Source organism: Typopeltis vanoorti, chromosome 4, assembly GCF_054136105.1.
Source record: "Typopeltis vanoorti isolate ZY-2024b chromosome 4, IOZ_Tvanoo_1.0, whole genome shotgun sequence".
In the NCBI taxonomy this organism is placed as follows: domain Eukaryota; kingdom Metazoa; phylum Arthropoda; class Arachnida; order Uropygi; family Thelyphonidae; genus Typopeltis; species Typopeltis vanoorti.
Window position 1 is genome coordinate 153,212,615 of NC_143552.1, and position 12,841 is coordinate 153,225,455.

Below are 12,841 nucleotides of genomic sequence, written 5' to 3' on the forward strand. Positions count from 1 at the left end.
TAGTGTAAAACACTAATAAAGAGCTTCCTTAACCACCCAACCGGCTAAGACGTGTGTGTGTGTGTGTATATATATCCATCCAGATTAAGAAGGCATTCAAATTGCCATGGTAATTTGAATGCACTTTGCATCCATGGTAATCCAGGTACATATTAAAATTGTAATACCATTGATATTACATTGAAATATATGATGGATACGAAGTGTAGAGGAGTGATGTATTTTATCCATATTGACAGCGACATGGTTAAAAGACAGATGACTAAAGACAAATCAAATTAAGATCCATAACAAAATAACAGAACAATCTGAATTTAAATTTTTAAAAGTATACCAGTCCATCAGTGATTGCAGTTTTGCAATCAGATCTTGGATACCATGTATCAAGCACTCTACATTTTCAGCAATGGTGATAATATCTTTGCTAATATCGAAAATAATTAAGAAATTTGTGCAACATGTATAAAATGCTGATATGACATCTTACCTCACACCTGTAACAGTTTACGTGGAAACTACGATCTAATGCTACTACTCTCACAGTTTCTTCTTGTCCAAGTTCTGGCATAATGGGCTGCTTACAAACACAGCAACGAGGAGCAAATTTTCTGTAGAAACATAAACAGTATATTTATAAAATTATAAATGTACATTATCAAATAGAAATAAATAAAAAAAAAATATTTATGTCGCAACTGAAAAATTCAAATATATATAATATTTGAAAATCGCTTATTTTGAGTTTTTTTTTTTTTTTTTTTTTTTGGGGGGGGGGGGGGGGAGGATAATTAAAATCCAAGCATTTTTTCGTATTCACATTACTTTCTTATTATTGCAAAATGTTTTGCTTTGAATGCCTTCTTAACCATTCACTCAGTAATTATGGCGTCAAATAACAAAGTGGAAACTGAAGTGCCAAGAAAACCTTTGTGACATCCAGAGCAGGGCTCTTGATTTATTTATATACTGTACATTCCCAACTTCTCCATTATGACAGAAATGCTGCTAATAACAAAGTATTTAACCCCTCATGAATATTACTAAAATCACTGGATCAGCAGAAGGAAATCTGACTTCCCTTCTTTCTCACACACGTGAAGTGAAAGTAGTAGTACTAATCAATCATATGCTAAATATACTGTGGAAACCCAGCACATGATTGGTTTGAGGCTGCTTAGTCACAGAAGTAAGATGGCACAACTTGTAGGTTGATGGCAACCTACAAGTTGTGCATAATCTTGCTGCCAGCCAGCATACCAGAATGTGCCTGGCAGAATAACGGGTAGCATATTAGAAGCACTATGCTATGCTCAAGACTGTTGTACCTGTTATACCGATGGCATGGCTATATCACCCCCCCCACACACACACACACAGTGTGCTCTCTATCCCATAAATAATAACAATATACTCTATTAATACATATAAACTTCCTGCAAAAAAATAAAATAACCCTTCCATATTTCCTACACAAATGTACTACAGAAAATTGAAATTTAGAGATGAACAAGAGCTCAAAATGGTTTCTTAATTTGAACCTACATTTAGAGAGGATATAGATAGCAAATGAATTTGATAAAATGGAAACAAGAAAAATCTGAATCAGAGACGATCAAATATAGGCTACTCAAAATTCTATACTTTCTAGCATGGGAGGTCTTAAGTGCATAAAACACAAGTACGACATTTTCTAGTAGAAGAAATCAGAGAAAATACTTTGGCTAGTTGAGAGGAACAGAGATGCGTTATTTATGTTAATATCAATATTAACATAACTGGTGCATGCCACCCAAGGGTGTTATTTTTACTTATATCAACCTTTTGCATGAGGAGTCACAAAACCTACAGCAAAACATTGCAGCGAGTGGAGTGAACAAGTGGTTAAAGGAGAGAGAGAGAACTTTGACAACTTCAGACTTTGGTTAATTTGAAGCTAAACTACATACAATACTGGCCAGCAGCAGCAGCTGGTCAATATTTGTTTGTCTGCTCACAATAGATGCTATTTTATTAGAAAAATGTCCATGAAAATACCTACAGAAAAGACAAGACAGAAATGCCTATGAGAAAGTGAGTGGAGCATGTGTGTGTGTGGGAGAGAGATCATTTATTAGGCAGAATACTCTCTTGACAACAAGGATTTTTAAGGAGAATTTTTGTGCACCATTCCAAATGTGAGAAGTGTATTTTATGGTTGACAGATTTTTTATAAGTATATTAGTAGTACTGTCTGGAGCAAAAGAGATGTGCTAATTTATTGTGTAGTTAGGGGAGAACAGGAGGAAGGGTATTCTGATACAACCAAATCTCTGGGTTCATCAATTTCCTGGAGTACAGTTCCATTAATGTCATAATAACATAAGCACTATATAGATGGTAATCTTTTCACCCCAAAATGGATAACCTTAACACTTTGCCACATTAAACTGACATCATCCATTCTATTTTGCCCAGACTGCCAAGTCTATCCAAATCATCCAGCAAAATTTTAACATCATTTGTATCAACTTAATTATTGCTCTATCCCATTTTGCATCACTGGCAAACAACTGAACAGTTCCTCTCAGATCCTTTCCTATATCATTAATGTACAATGTAATAGTTCAAATTCAATCCATGGAGACTCAAGTGGTAGACTCGTGAAGTCAATATTTTTAACTGAAATACAAGATCTGAAAAATATTAAATGTAAATGAACATGTCCAATGCTGCTAATAATATACAACATTAAATAATAATTCTTTCCTTTCCTAATGTGGAGAGTTAAATCTGTATACACATACAGTAGCCCATAATAATAATCATAATAAATCGAATGTCATGTGGAAAAAGTACTTTGGATATTTTCATTTTTAGCCTATAAGTGATATAAAAAAAAAGGAGTCCATACTGAATCTGTTTAATAGAATGGACTTCTTTTTTTTTATATCACTTATAGGCTAAAAATGAAAATATCCAAAGTACTTTTTCCACACAAAGCAAGTTTTTATTGCCTTCATGTTTTCTGACATTCGATTTATTATGATTATTATTATGGGCTACTTCATGGAGTCCTTAGACTCAACATTTTTGCAGTATCTATCATACTTAACTTTGAACTCATTCACAGTCATGGCAATCAAAACATACTCTGCCAAACCATTCTACTCATTTACCATGCTCCGAGCAACAAAAAACTAGTCCTGACATTCCTGCTAACTACACTCAGTTTCCAAGGATGGCCCCTGGTTCTCAAACCCCCAGACCTGTTCTGAAAAATTTACTGTGAATTCATCTTGTAAAAATCCTTCAGTAATTTGTATATCTCAATCATAACACCCCTTTTCCTTATTGACCAATTTCTGTAACCCACAAGTCTTCAGCCTGTCCTCATAAGGTTCATTCTACCGACCTGTTACCATCTTGGTCACTTGCCTCTAAATTCTCTCCTCATCAAGATATCCAGATGACCAGATCCATGTGCAATAGTCAAGATTGGAGGTCTTACCAAGGCTCTATAAAGAGGTATAATAACCTGCTTTTTTCTGCTCATCAGGGTATTCTTCAGTAACCAAAAAATCTAATGAGCTGCTTTAGCCACTTTTGCAATATGTCCTCTCAACTTTAATTCCCTATCCACTAACACCCTCAAATCTCTGACTTCAATTTCCTAGAGTACAGTTCCATCAATGTGGTACACAGCTGGTAAGGTTTCGTGCCAAAATGCATAACCCTAACATTTGGATAGATTGCCAGTCTATCCAAATCATCCTGCAAAATTTTAACATCATCCATATGAACTATTATTGCTCTACCCAATTTTAAATCATCTGCAAACAACTGAATAGTTCCTCTCAGATCCTTTCCTATATCATTAATGTACAAATTAAATAGTAGTGGCCTGAAAAGAGCCCTATAGCACACCATTAGTCACAGGTCTTTTACTGGACTCTCCTCATGAATAAACTATTCTCTAATATCTCTCCATTAACCACCTTCTTATCCACTTCACTAACTTTATATCCATCCCCATATCCCAATTTATTCATTAGAATTAAATGAGATATCCTGGTATCACTAAATCACATTACCTTTATCCAACTCAGGTGTCACTGTATTATGAAACTTGGGCAAGTTACTGAGGCACAACCTACCTATGTTGCCTACTATATAGTAGTTCCAGCTTAATGATGGTATTCATCCATTTAACCTACTTGATTCATTCTCCTGACTCTAGGTATGCAAGTGTGCTATTAATTCTCTGAAATCACTTCCCATGCACTAACAACATCCGGCCATGGCACTAATTCAAGCAATCTCCTAAGCTTATCACACTTATCAATCCTATAATTCCACAAACCCCCACCCCCCAAAGTTAACTGAAAATTCCACACATTTACCTACCTCCCAGGTCACTCTCACCAATTGCTGGCAGAACAGTTATAGTGGTTATGGAAAATTCTCTGATGCAGTTAATACATATAACACTCTTAAACCCCTAGTACATTCAATCACATGCTGCATCAGGTAATATTCCTTATTAACTGCATAAATTCCATTTGCTTATATTCCTCCAATGTATCCTCTCCTCCTTGTTCTAAGTTCTATGAATCTATAATCTATGTTCCCATAGTTAAAGTTTCCTATAATAATAATTACCTGCCCTCCACTCAGAGTTCATTTGCCAATGTACACTATTCCCATCATCCTCTACATCCCCTGGTTTATAGAAGGCAACCAACTGTATATTTTGTTCTGCTGGCCATTATCTCACACCAGATAGCCTCAAATGTGCTATTTTCACTCGCCAGCAGTTGAACTCCTACTCTTTTTGGTTGCAGTTCATCGGCTAGTATCAATAATATCCCCCCCCCCCAAACACACGCACACTCTTTTCTCTATACTCCCTGAAAACACTATATCCTTCACTTCTATTCCACTAACTATATCATCTTTTGTTAATCATGTCTAACTCATGCCAGTAATGTTTGACCAGGATGAATTAACCAATGCCAAAAACTCCTCCTTGTTCCAAATGCTCTGGCAATAGTGTACATAAAGTGCCATATCCTTTTAGATCCACCACTGTCCTTACAGTTTATGCTAACTATTCCATTGTGACGTGCTGCCAGCAGGAGTGTGCCGGCAATATATGCAATGCACACAGGTGCCAGAGAGTAAAGGCGTCAAAGATTTCAGGCGAGGAGGAAATCTGTATTTTGTAGTAGTAGACCACTAAGGTGACGTAAAAAGACAACGCAATTTGATTACGAACATGAAAATATAGTAGGTCCTGAAATTTCATTTAAAGTAAATTTTTTTCTCTGCATAATAGATAAAAGATTAGAATCTTTGCAGGAAAGATTTACTTTATTAAAAGAACATACGAATTCATTTCTTTTGTTAAGTACTTCACAAAATAAAGAATATTTATTATCTTGTTGTAAAAAGTTATGACAAAAATTAACACATGAGAATCATTCAGACATTGACACAGGCGATTTATGCAAAGAAATTTTACACTAACCATTTATTTCTAATTTAAAAACAATATATATCAGATCAGAATCAGAACTACCTGGTGGACACAGGAAGTTAAAGAGGCAGTGAAGGAAAAGAAGAAAGCATACCAAAAGTTCCTGTCAAATAAGTCAGCTTGTGCTCTTAGAGAATATAGAGACAAATGCAAGAATGCTAAACACTATGTAAAACTAGCTAAACAAAAGTCATGGGAGGACTTTGGCAAGAATATAGAAAATAAATATCAAGAAGGTGGGAAAATATTCTGGAAGTTGTTGAAGAAGCTTAAGAATGGAGGAAAGAGTGCTGTAAAAGGAATTAGAGATGATAAAGGTGACATGAAAACGGGAGAAAAAGATATCCTTGAAGTATGGAGTAATTACTTTGAAAAACTGCTAAATGAAACAAGCAGTGATGACAGCACAGTGATAGAAAACACTGACCAGGCATGCAGTCAGGAATACATATCCATACTTGAAGTAGAAAAAGCCATCAAAGGCTTGAAATGTGGAAAGGCAGCAGGAGTAGATGATATTCGACCAGAAATGCTGAAGTATGGTGGTATAAGAGTCTTACAGTGGCTGCACTGCATAGTTCAGAAAGCCTGGACAGAGGGACGAATTCCCGATGATTGGAGTAGAGCTCTCATAGTACCCATATATAAAAAGGGAAATAAAATTGAATGTGAGAATTACAGAGGTATTTCCCTACTGAGTGTTCCTGGCAAGATCTATGCGAATATACTTGAGAAACGGTTGAGAAGAATTGTGGAAGAAAAGCTTGGTGAAAAACAAGCTGGATTCAGGCCAAATAGAGGCTGTCAGGATCAGATCTTCACTTTACGACAAATAGTCGAGAAAGCATGGGAATATAACAAAGATCTGTATTTAAGTTTTGTCGATCTGGTAAAGGCATATGACAAGGTGCCAAGCGAGAAGCTATTCAATACGCTGCAGTTATATGGTGTGAATGGGGCATTATATCAAGCAATACTTAGTCTTTATTTGAGTTGTAAGTCAGCAGTTAGAATTGAAGGAAGTACAGGAAGATGGTTTAATGTTAAATCTGGTGTGAGACAAGGATGTACATTATCCCCTCTGTTATTCATTATCTATATGGATCACATTATCAAGGAAAGTGGTATTAAACATGATATCAGAATTGGAGATGTTAATGTTTCTTTGCTTTATGCGGATGACGTTATACTTCTAAATAAATCCACTACAAGTCTGCAAGATTCTCTGACTAAATTGAATAGCTGTTGTAATAGATATGGTATGAAGGTCAGCAATAAAAAGACAAAGACAATGAAAATAGGCAGAATCATTGAAAATGTCAACTGTGTTGTGAATGGAGAACCTGTGGAACAAGTAAAACATTTCAGCTATTTAGGCACAATTTTTACTGAAGATGGTAAATTAAATATAGAAATAGATAACAGAATCAGCAAAGCTGGTATGGTGGGAAGTCAATTGAATAAATTCATATGGAATAAGAGAGAAATTAGTCGGAACACTAAATTAGCTGTATACAAGACAGTGTTCAAACCAGTTTTAACTTATGGATCTGAGAGCTGGGTCAGAAGTAAAACACTTGACCAAAGACTAGAGACCACAGATATGAGTCCTGAGAAAGATCATAGGCGTGAACAGATGGCATCAATGGCAATATCATATTAAAAACGAGGATATTAGGAAAGAACTTGACATTGTCAGCATCCAGGAATGCATTAGCAGAGCTAATCTCAGGTGGTATGGTCACTTAAACAGAATAGGAGAGGAAAGATTAGCAAAACAAGTGTTCTCTGCCAGGTTGGCAGCAAAACGACCCAGAGGAAGACCAAGATATAGGTGGATTGATACGGTACAAAGTGCCTTAGACGATAGAAATATAAGATCTGATAAGGTTGGAGTCTTGACAAGTAACAGACTGATTTGGAGGAAAATTGTAGATAGGAAATTAATAATGATGTAATTTTTTTCATGTAGTACTATCATATCCTGTACACCCCTTGAGGGTACATGGCAGGAATTTGATGATGATGATGTATATCAGATAATTCAGTATATTTATTCAAACGACTTAATCACAGTTTATCCAAACTTTACAATTGTTCTTCAGATTCTTTTGTCATTACTGGTATCTGTTGCATCTGTGGAACGGTCTTTTTCTAAACTTAAAATTATTAAAAACTACTTGCGCTCCACAATGGTGCAAGACAGACTTTCAAATCTTGCCATTATATCAATAGAGTTCAGATATTTTGGATCAACTTGATATACATGATATTATTTGAGAATTTTCATTAATGAAAACTAGAAAAGTTCAATTCCCTAAGTGATTTTTCTTTCTGTTTAAATATTTATTTACCTATTTCTTTACCCAATAATGTTTAATATGTTCCTATTTTATACTTGTAAGTTTATTTGTTTCTTATTTACACCTATACAAAGTACAAATGACAAAGTGATTTTCTTGCCAAATAAAATGTAGTTAGTTTATTTTTGTACCAAAAAATATTTAATATTTTTGTTTTTATAAAAACTGCAAGTTTATCTGTTAATTTACGTAAAACTACATAAGGTGCAATTCGCAAATGATTTTCTTGCCAAATAACAAATTATTTTTGTTGTTTTTGTACCCTTCTTGTATGTTTATTGTTTTCTTATATACTTTTTTTGTAATTTCTGCTTTTTGTTCAATAAACATATAGTTAGTATATTTCGTATTTCATTTTTACTCACTGACACATTTTTATAAAGTGATTTTTTATTAGGGGGAGGGGTATAGAGGCACCAACTAAAGTTTTGCACATAGGCGCCGGACACTACTGGCACTCCCTGGCTGCCAGCAATATTAACTATCACATTCTGATGTATCACTAGCAATTTTTTCTACATTCTTACATTCAACTGCCTTCCTGGTATTATCTGTGTACTAGCTCAACAGCTCCCTTGACTCCAAAAAAGCTCTAGTTTCCCAGTTTTGCACATCCACTTTCACTTCATTCAACAACTTTTTCCAGACATTGAACACCAAATCCATTCAGATGTAAACCATCCTTCTTGTATAAGTTTTTTCATCCATCAAACTCACTCCACACATTCACATCATTCCTCATACATGACCTACACATCTATTCATTTGCTATTATGGTTGTCCTTCTCAACTGAATGTCATACTGTGGCAACAGACTCAGACTCTTTTCTTTTGTAACTTTCACTAATTCTTTCATGTCTCTCATACCATACTTTTCTCCTTTTAAATCATTTGTTTCAGCCAAAACAATCACTCTCTCACCTTAACTTTTGCATTCTAAATAGCTTGCTAACTTTAATTTTTTATTTTATTTATTTATTTTTTTAAATTCAAGTTCATTTAGTTAATTTTTGCACCCAGGAAGCACAATTTTGTCACCCTCTCACCAATCACAACTCTTATGATAGAATTGCTGTACAAGACCATCTCCTTAATTTCTCTCTCTCATAGTCAACCATTCTCTTCTCTTTTTTCACACTTCTCTCTTTCTGCTCTTGGCTAAACCACTTGACAGACCTTTTTTAATATAATGCATTTCGTGATATAGGTTTGGGCCTTCTACAATGAGATTTTGATTATATGGAGATGCCAAAGAAGAGCATAACTTCACTAAAGTCATTTCATGATGAACATTCTTTTTTTCATAACATAATATATGTATATATATATTTAGATAGATATTTTTTATTCTAAGTTACATATTACATAGTACAAGATTTTGACAATCATGTGTAACTTAAAAGCAACAGCTCATCCAGGTTACGATATGCTAAAGTTACAAAAAGTTATGTAATTCATTATCATTACATGCACATGTGTACATTCATATAATATACATCATCATCATGTCATCTTCCTTATACCCTCTTTTACCTTGCGGTGTCGAGGGTCCATTGATCATCGGACCTCACTCCGTTTACATGATAAGGTGGTCAGCCTTATGCCCCGGTGTATCCTATGGCCTGTAGTGTTGAATTCTCAAGGCCAGTTTGCCTGCTTTGCGGGATGAAAAACCCCAGAATAAACTGGGGAAAAATCTCTGCTGTCCACGCCCAAGACTGGCTAACTTGGTTATGGCTGAGGAAGATCCTTCAGCTCCTCACGTCACCGACGGGAATCGAACCTAGGCCACTCCTTCCCCAGGCATATGGTTGCGAAGCACATAGCCACTAGGCTAACCGCGCGGACTTATACATATAATATACATATTATTATAATAAATTAACATAACAGGAAACACTTGAATATGTACAGAGAAAGTTGTATAACATTAATTAGGAACAAAATAAAACAAAGTAGTTAAATAGCATTTAAATTTTTTACATTTTACACCTGAAACTGGATTTTTTAATACCGACACGCAAAAACCAATCATTTATACAATTATTTTGAACAGAGATTCCTCATTTCTGCGTGAAAATAAATATCCTTTCATTCGAGTTTTGTATTTGTTTGGGTTAATTTCATTTCTTATTGTTAAAAGTAGTGCGTTGAATATTTTTGGTAAGTATAATGTTTGTGTATTGCTTCTTTATTTGCTTTAGGAACTATATATTTTAGGCCCATATGTCTACTATGGAAGCATCTTGTTTGATATTTACGTATTCATTATCATTTTTTATGAATAGCAGTACCCTATAGGTGTATAAATATCTAAGGGATAGTATGTTTAGTTAGTCGAGCCTGTGTAATTCAGTGGATGTGGCATTTGCACACCACTGCGCTAACCGCACGAAGGAAGACTTGGTTTCGAGTCTAGTCGACGACTAGAGGAAATTTTTCTAAGCCTTTTTTCGACCAGTTTCTGAGTTAGTCGATCTCTGGCATGGGCATGCAGGCTTTTTCTCCCAGAAACGCGGGTTTTTCGTCCCATAAACTCAAGAAAATCGACTGTAGAACCCACATTATTTCAGACATTAAATACGAGTGTTAGGGTTAGGGACCACGAAATGGTGGCACCTGTATAGCCATCTCTCTTCACTGCGTGCCGCTTAATTAGTGATAGCCTTGGGCCAGCTATCTCTGATTGGGTACCAGTGGAGATTGAACTGCCCACTCAGTCTCCAAAAAGTTAGATAGGGCTAAAAACGGCCTTGCCTACTCCCTGTATATACAGGAATAAAAAAGGCGTTAGCTGATTTTTAAAAAAAAAAATTTTTTTTTTTAGTATGTTTAGTATAGTGTATTTATTACACATTACAGTATCCTTGTATTTGTTTCTAGTTAAGATTTGAATTACTTTATTCTGAGTTGAAACTAAAGGTTTCAATTTAGTGCCATAGATCCCTCCCCAATTTAATATACCATATTGTAGTGTGCTTTGAATCCAGGTAAAATATAATATTTTTAACATATTTAAATTTAAAAATCTATTTAGGCAGTAAAGTCTGTTTAACATAATCCATACTTTATTTACAACATTGGTAATATGTAGCTTCCAGCTTAAATTACTATCAATTTTTAATCCCAAGTAAGTTATTACATTGACTTTTTCTATTTCCTCACAGTTGCAATTTGAATTTGTCCTGCAATTCCAATCATGCGAAATTAATTGTGCAGTGAAGTTCATTGTCTGTTGTATTTTGCATATTAAAATTTGCATGTTTAGTTTTTGAGAAATTCGGACTGAGTTTATTTGACTGGAACCAATTTGTTACTTTTAAAAGAGCAGAATTCACTATGGTTTGCATTAGTTCAGCTGTGTCTGCAGAGAAAATTAGTATTGTATCATTTGCAAAAGTATTTATTTTACCGTTTAGTTTAAGATTGCAGAAATCATTGATATAAATATTAAATAAAATTGGTCCTAAGACAGATCCTTGTGGTACACCACAGTCTACTCTTTTGGAGCTACTATAGCTGTTGTTTATGTTTACAATTTGTGATCTGGCATTTAAGTAATTTTTGAACCAGTTTAGAGCAATACCTCATATTCCTATAATCCTAATTTTTTTTATTAAAATTTCATGTGATACAGTGTCAAAAGCTTTGTGTACATCTAAAAATACTGCTAATGATAGTTATGTTCATCTAAGGAGATATAAACTATGTTTGTGAAGTTCAGTAAAGCATGTTCTGTGCTAAAGTTTTGCCTGAACCCAAATTGATTCTTTGAAAAGTTGTTTTTATCCAAAAATTTCATGAATCTAATTTTTATCAATTTCTCTAATATTTTCGAAAATGGTTGAAGGGAGATTGGGCTGTAATTTTTGTTTCCCTTTTTTGTAAGTGGTTTCAGCATTTTTCAGAATGCTTTCACTGACCATGACAAAGTGAACATTGAATTCTTCAGCTCATCCTCTGTCTCCATTTTCTCTATTCCTATCAATATCTTTAATCTGGGAATTGCTTATTCCTTGGCATTTTAGGAATTCATCTCTGTAGTACTCATTTTTACTTTCTTTTAATTTATGGTGTATTAGATTTCTATAGTACTTGATACAGTGTTCATAATATTGATTGGGCAGGTATTTTTAAACTTTTTATACGCTTTATCTCTAATTTTTATGTAGTGTCTGATTTCCTGAGTAATCCAGGACTGTTTCTTTCATATGGTCTATTATTTTAACTTTAATTGAGTCTTGTATTTTATTGTTCAACACAGTGGCGGCCAGTGAAAATTTTAAGTGGGGGTGCTGCATATACCAAAAAAAAAATCAAAAATAAAAAAAACTTTATTTCATAATCAGTAACGAATTTATTAATAAATAAATTTACATATTAAAAATTGCTTTATTAAAAATATTTCATCCTCACCACGAACAAACACCAATAATAAAAGTTTTGTATCAATAGCAATGACAAGCGCAAACGAATATTGGCGTTAGATCATCGAGTGCATTTTTCGTGTAACGATAATTGAAAAAATTTTATTCTTTTCATATTTTCAACAGTGACACTCGTCATAATTCAGCCTTGTATCTATAATAAATAAATAATTATATGTTATTTTAACAAAATAAAATAAAATTTACAAAAAATAGTTCACATTCACATGCACCAATAATAAACATTTCATATCGTAAACGTAAATAAAATGAAGGAGTGAGTGCCTGTATGGAGATTCGCTATTAAGAGGTGTGATAATTGAGCGTTTGACGAAATCATACCAACCGGGTGCGAACATAAAGGACGTCAGCGAATCTATTCGAGTGCAAAAACAGAGGGTGAAAGAGATGATAGTCGTGGCAGGAACAAATGATTTGAAAGAAGACAAAATGGAAATGATAGAGGATGTGAGGCAATTACTTGAGGTAGCAAAAGAGAAGAGTAAGAGAGTTAGGATTGAGTATTTTGCCGCAGT

General features: G+C 34.3%; 1 protein-coding gene across 2 annotated transcripts in view; it reads right to left on the minus strand.

The window, feature by feature from the left end:
- Positions 1-12,841, minus strand: part of LOC150107764 (lipoma-preferred partner homolog) — a 219,139-nt gene that overhangs the window by 44,378 nt on the left and 161,920 nt on the right. For both annotated transcript variants that reach the window (XM_090391523.1, XM_090391524.1), the window contains one exon: positions 488-608. In XM_090391523.1, the coding sequence (XP_090247649.1) occupies positions 488-608 (121 nt within the window). The remainder of the gene's footprint in view (positions 1-487; positions 609-12,841) is intronic.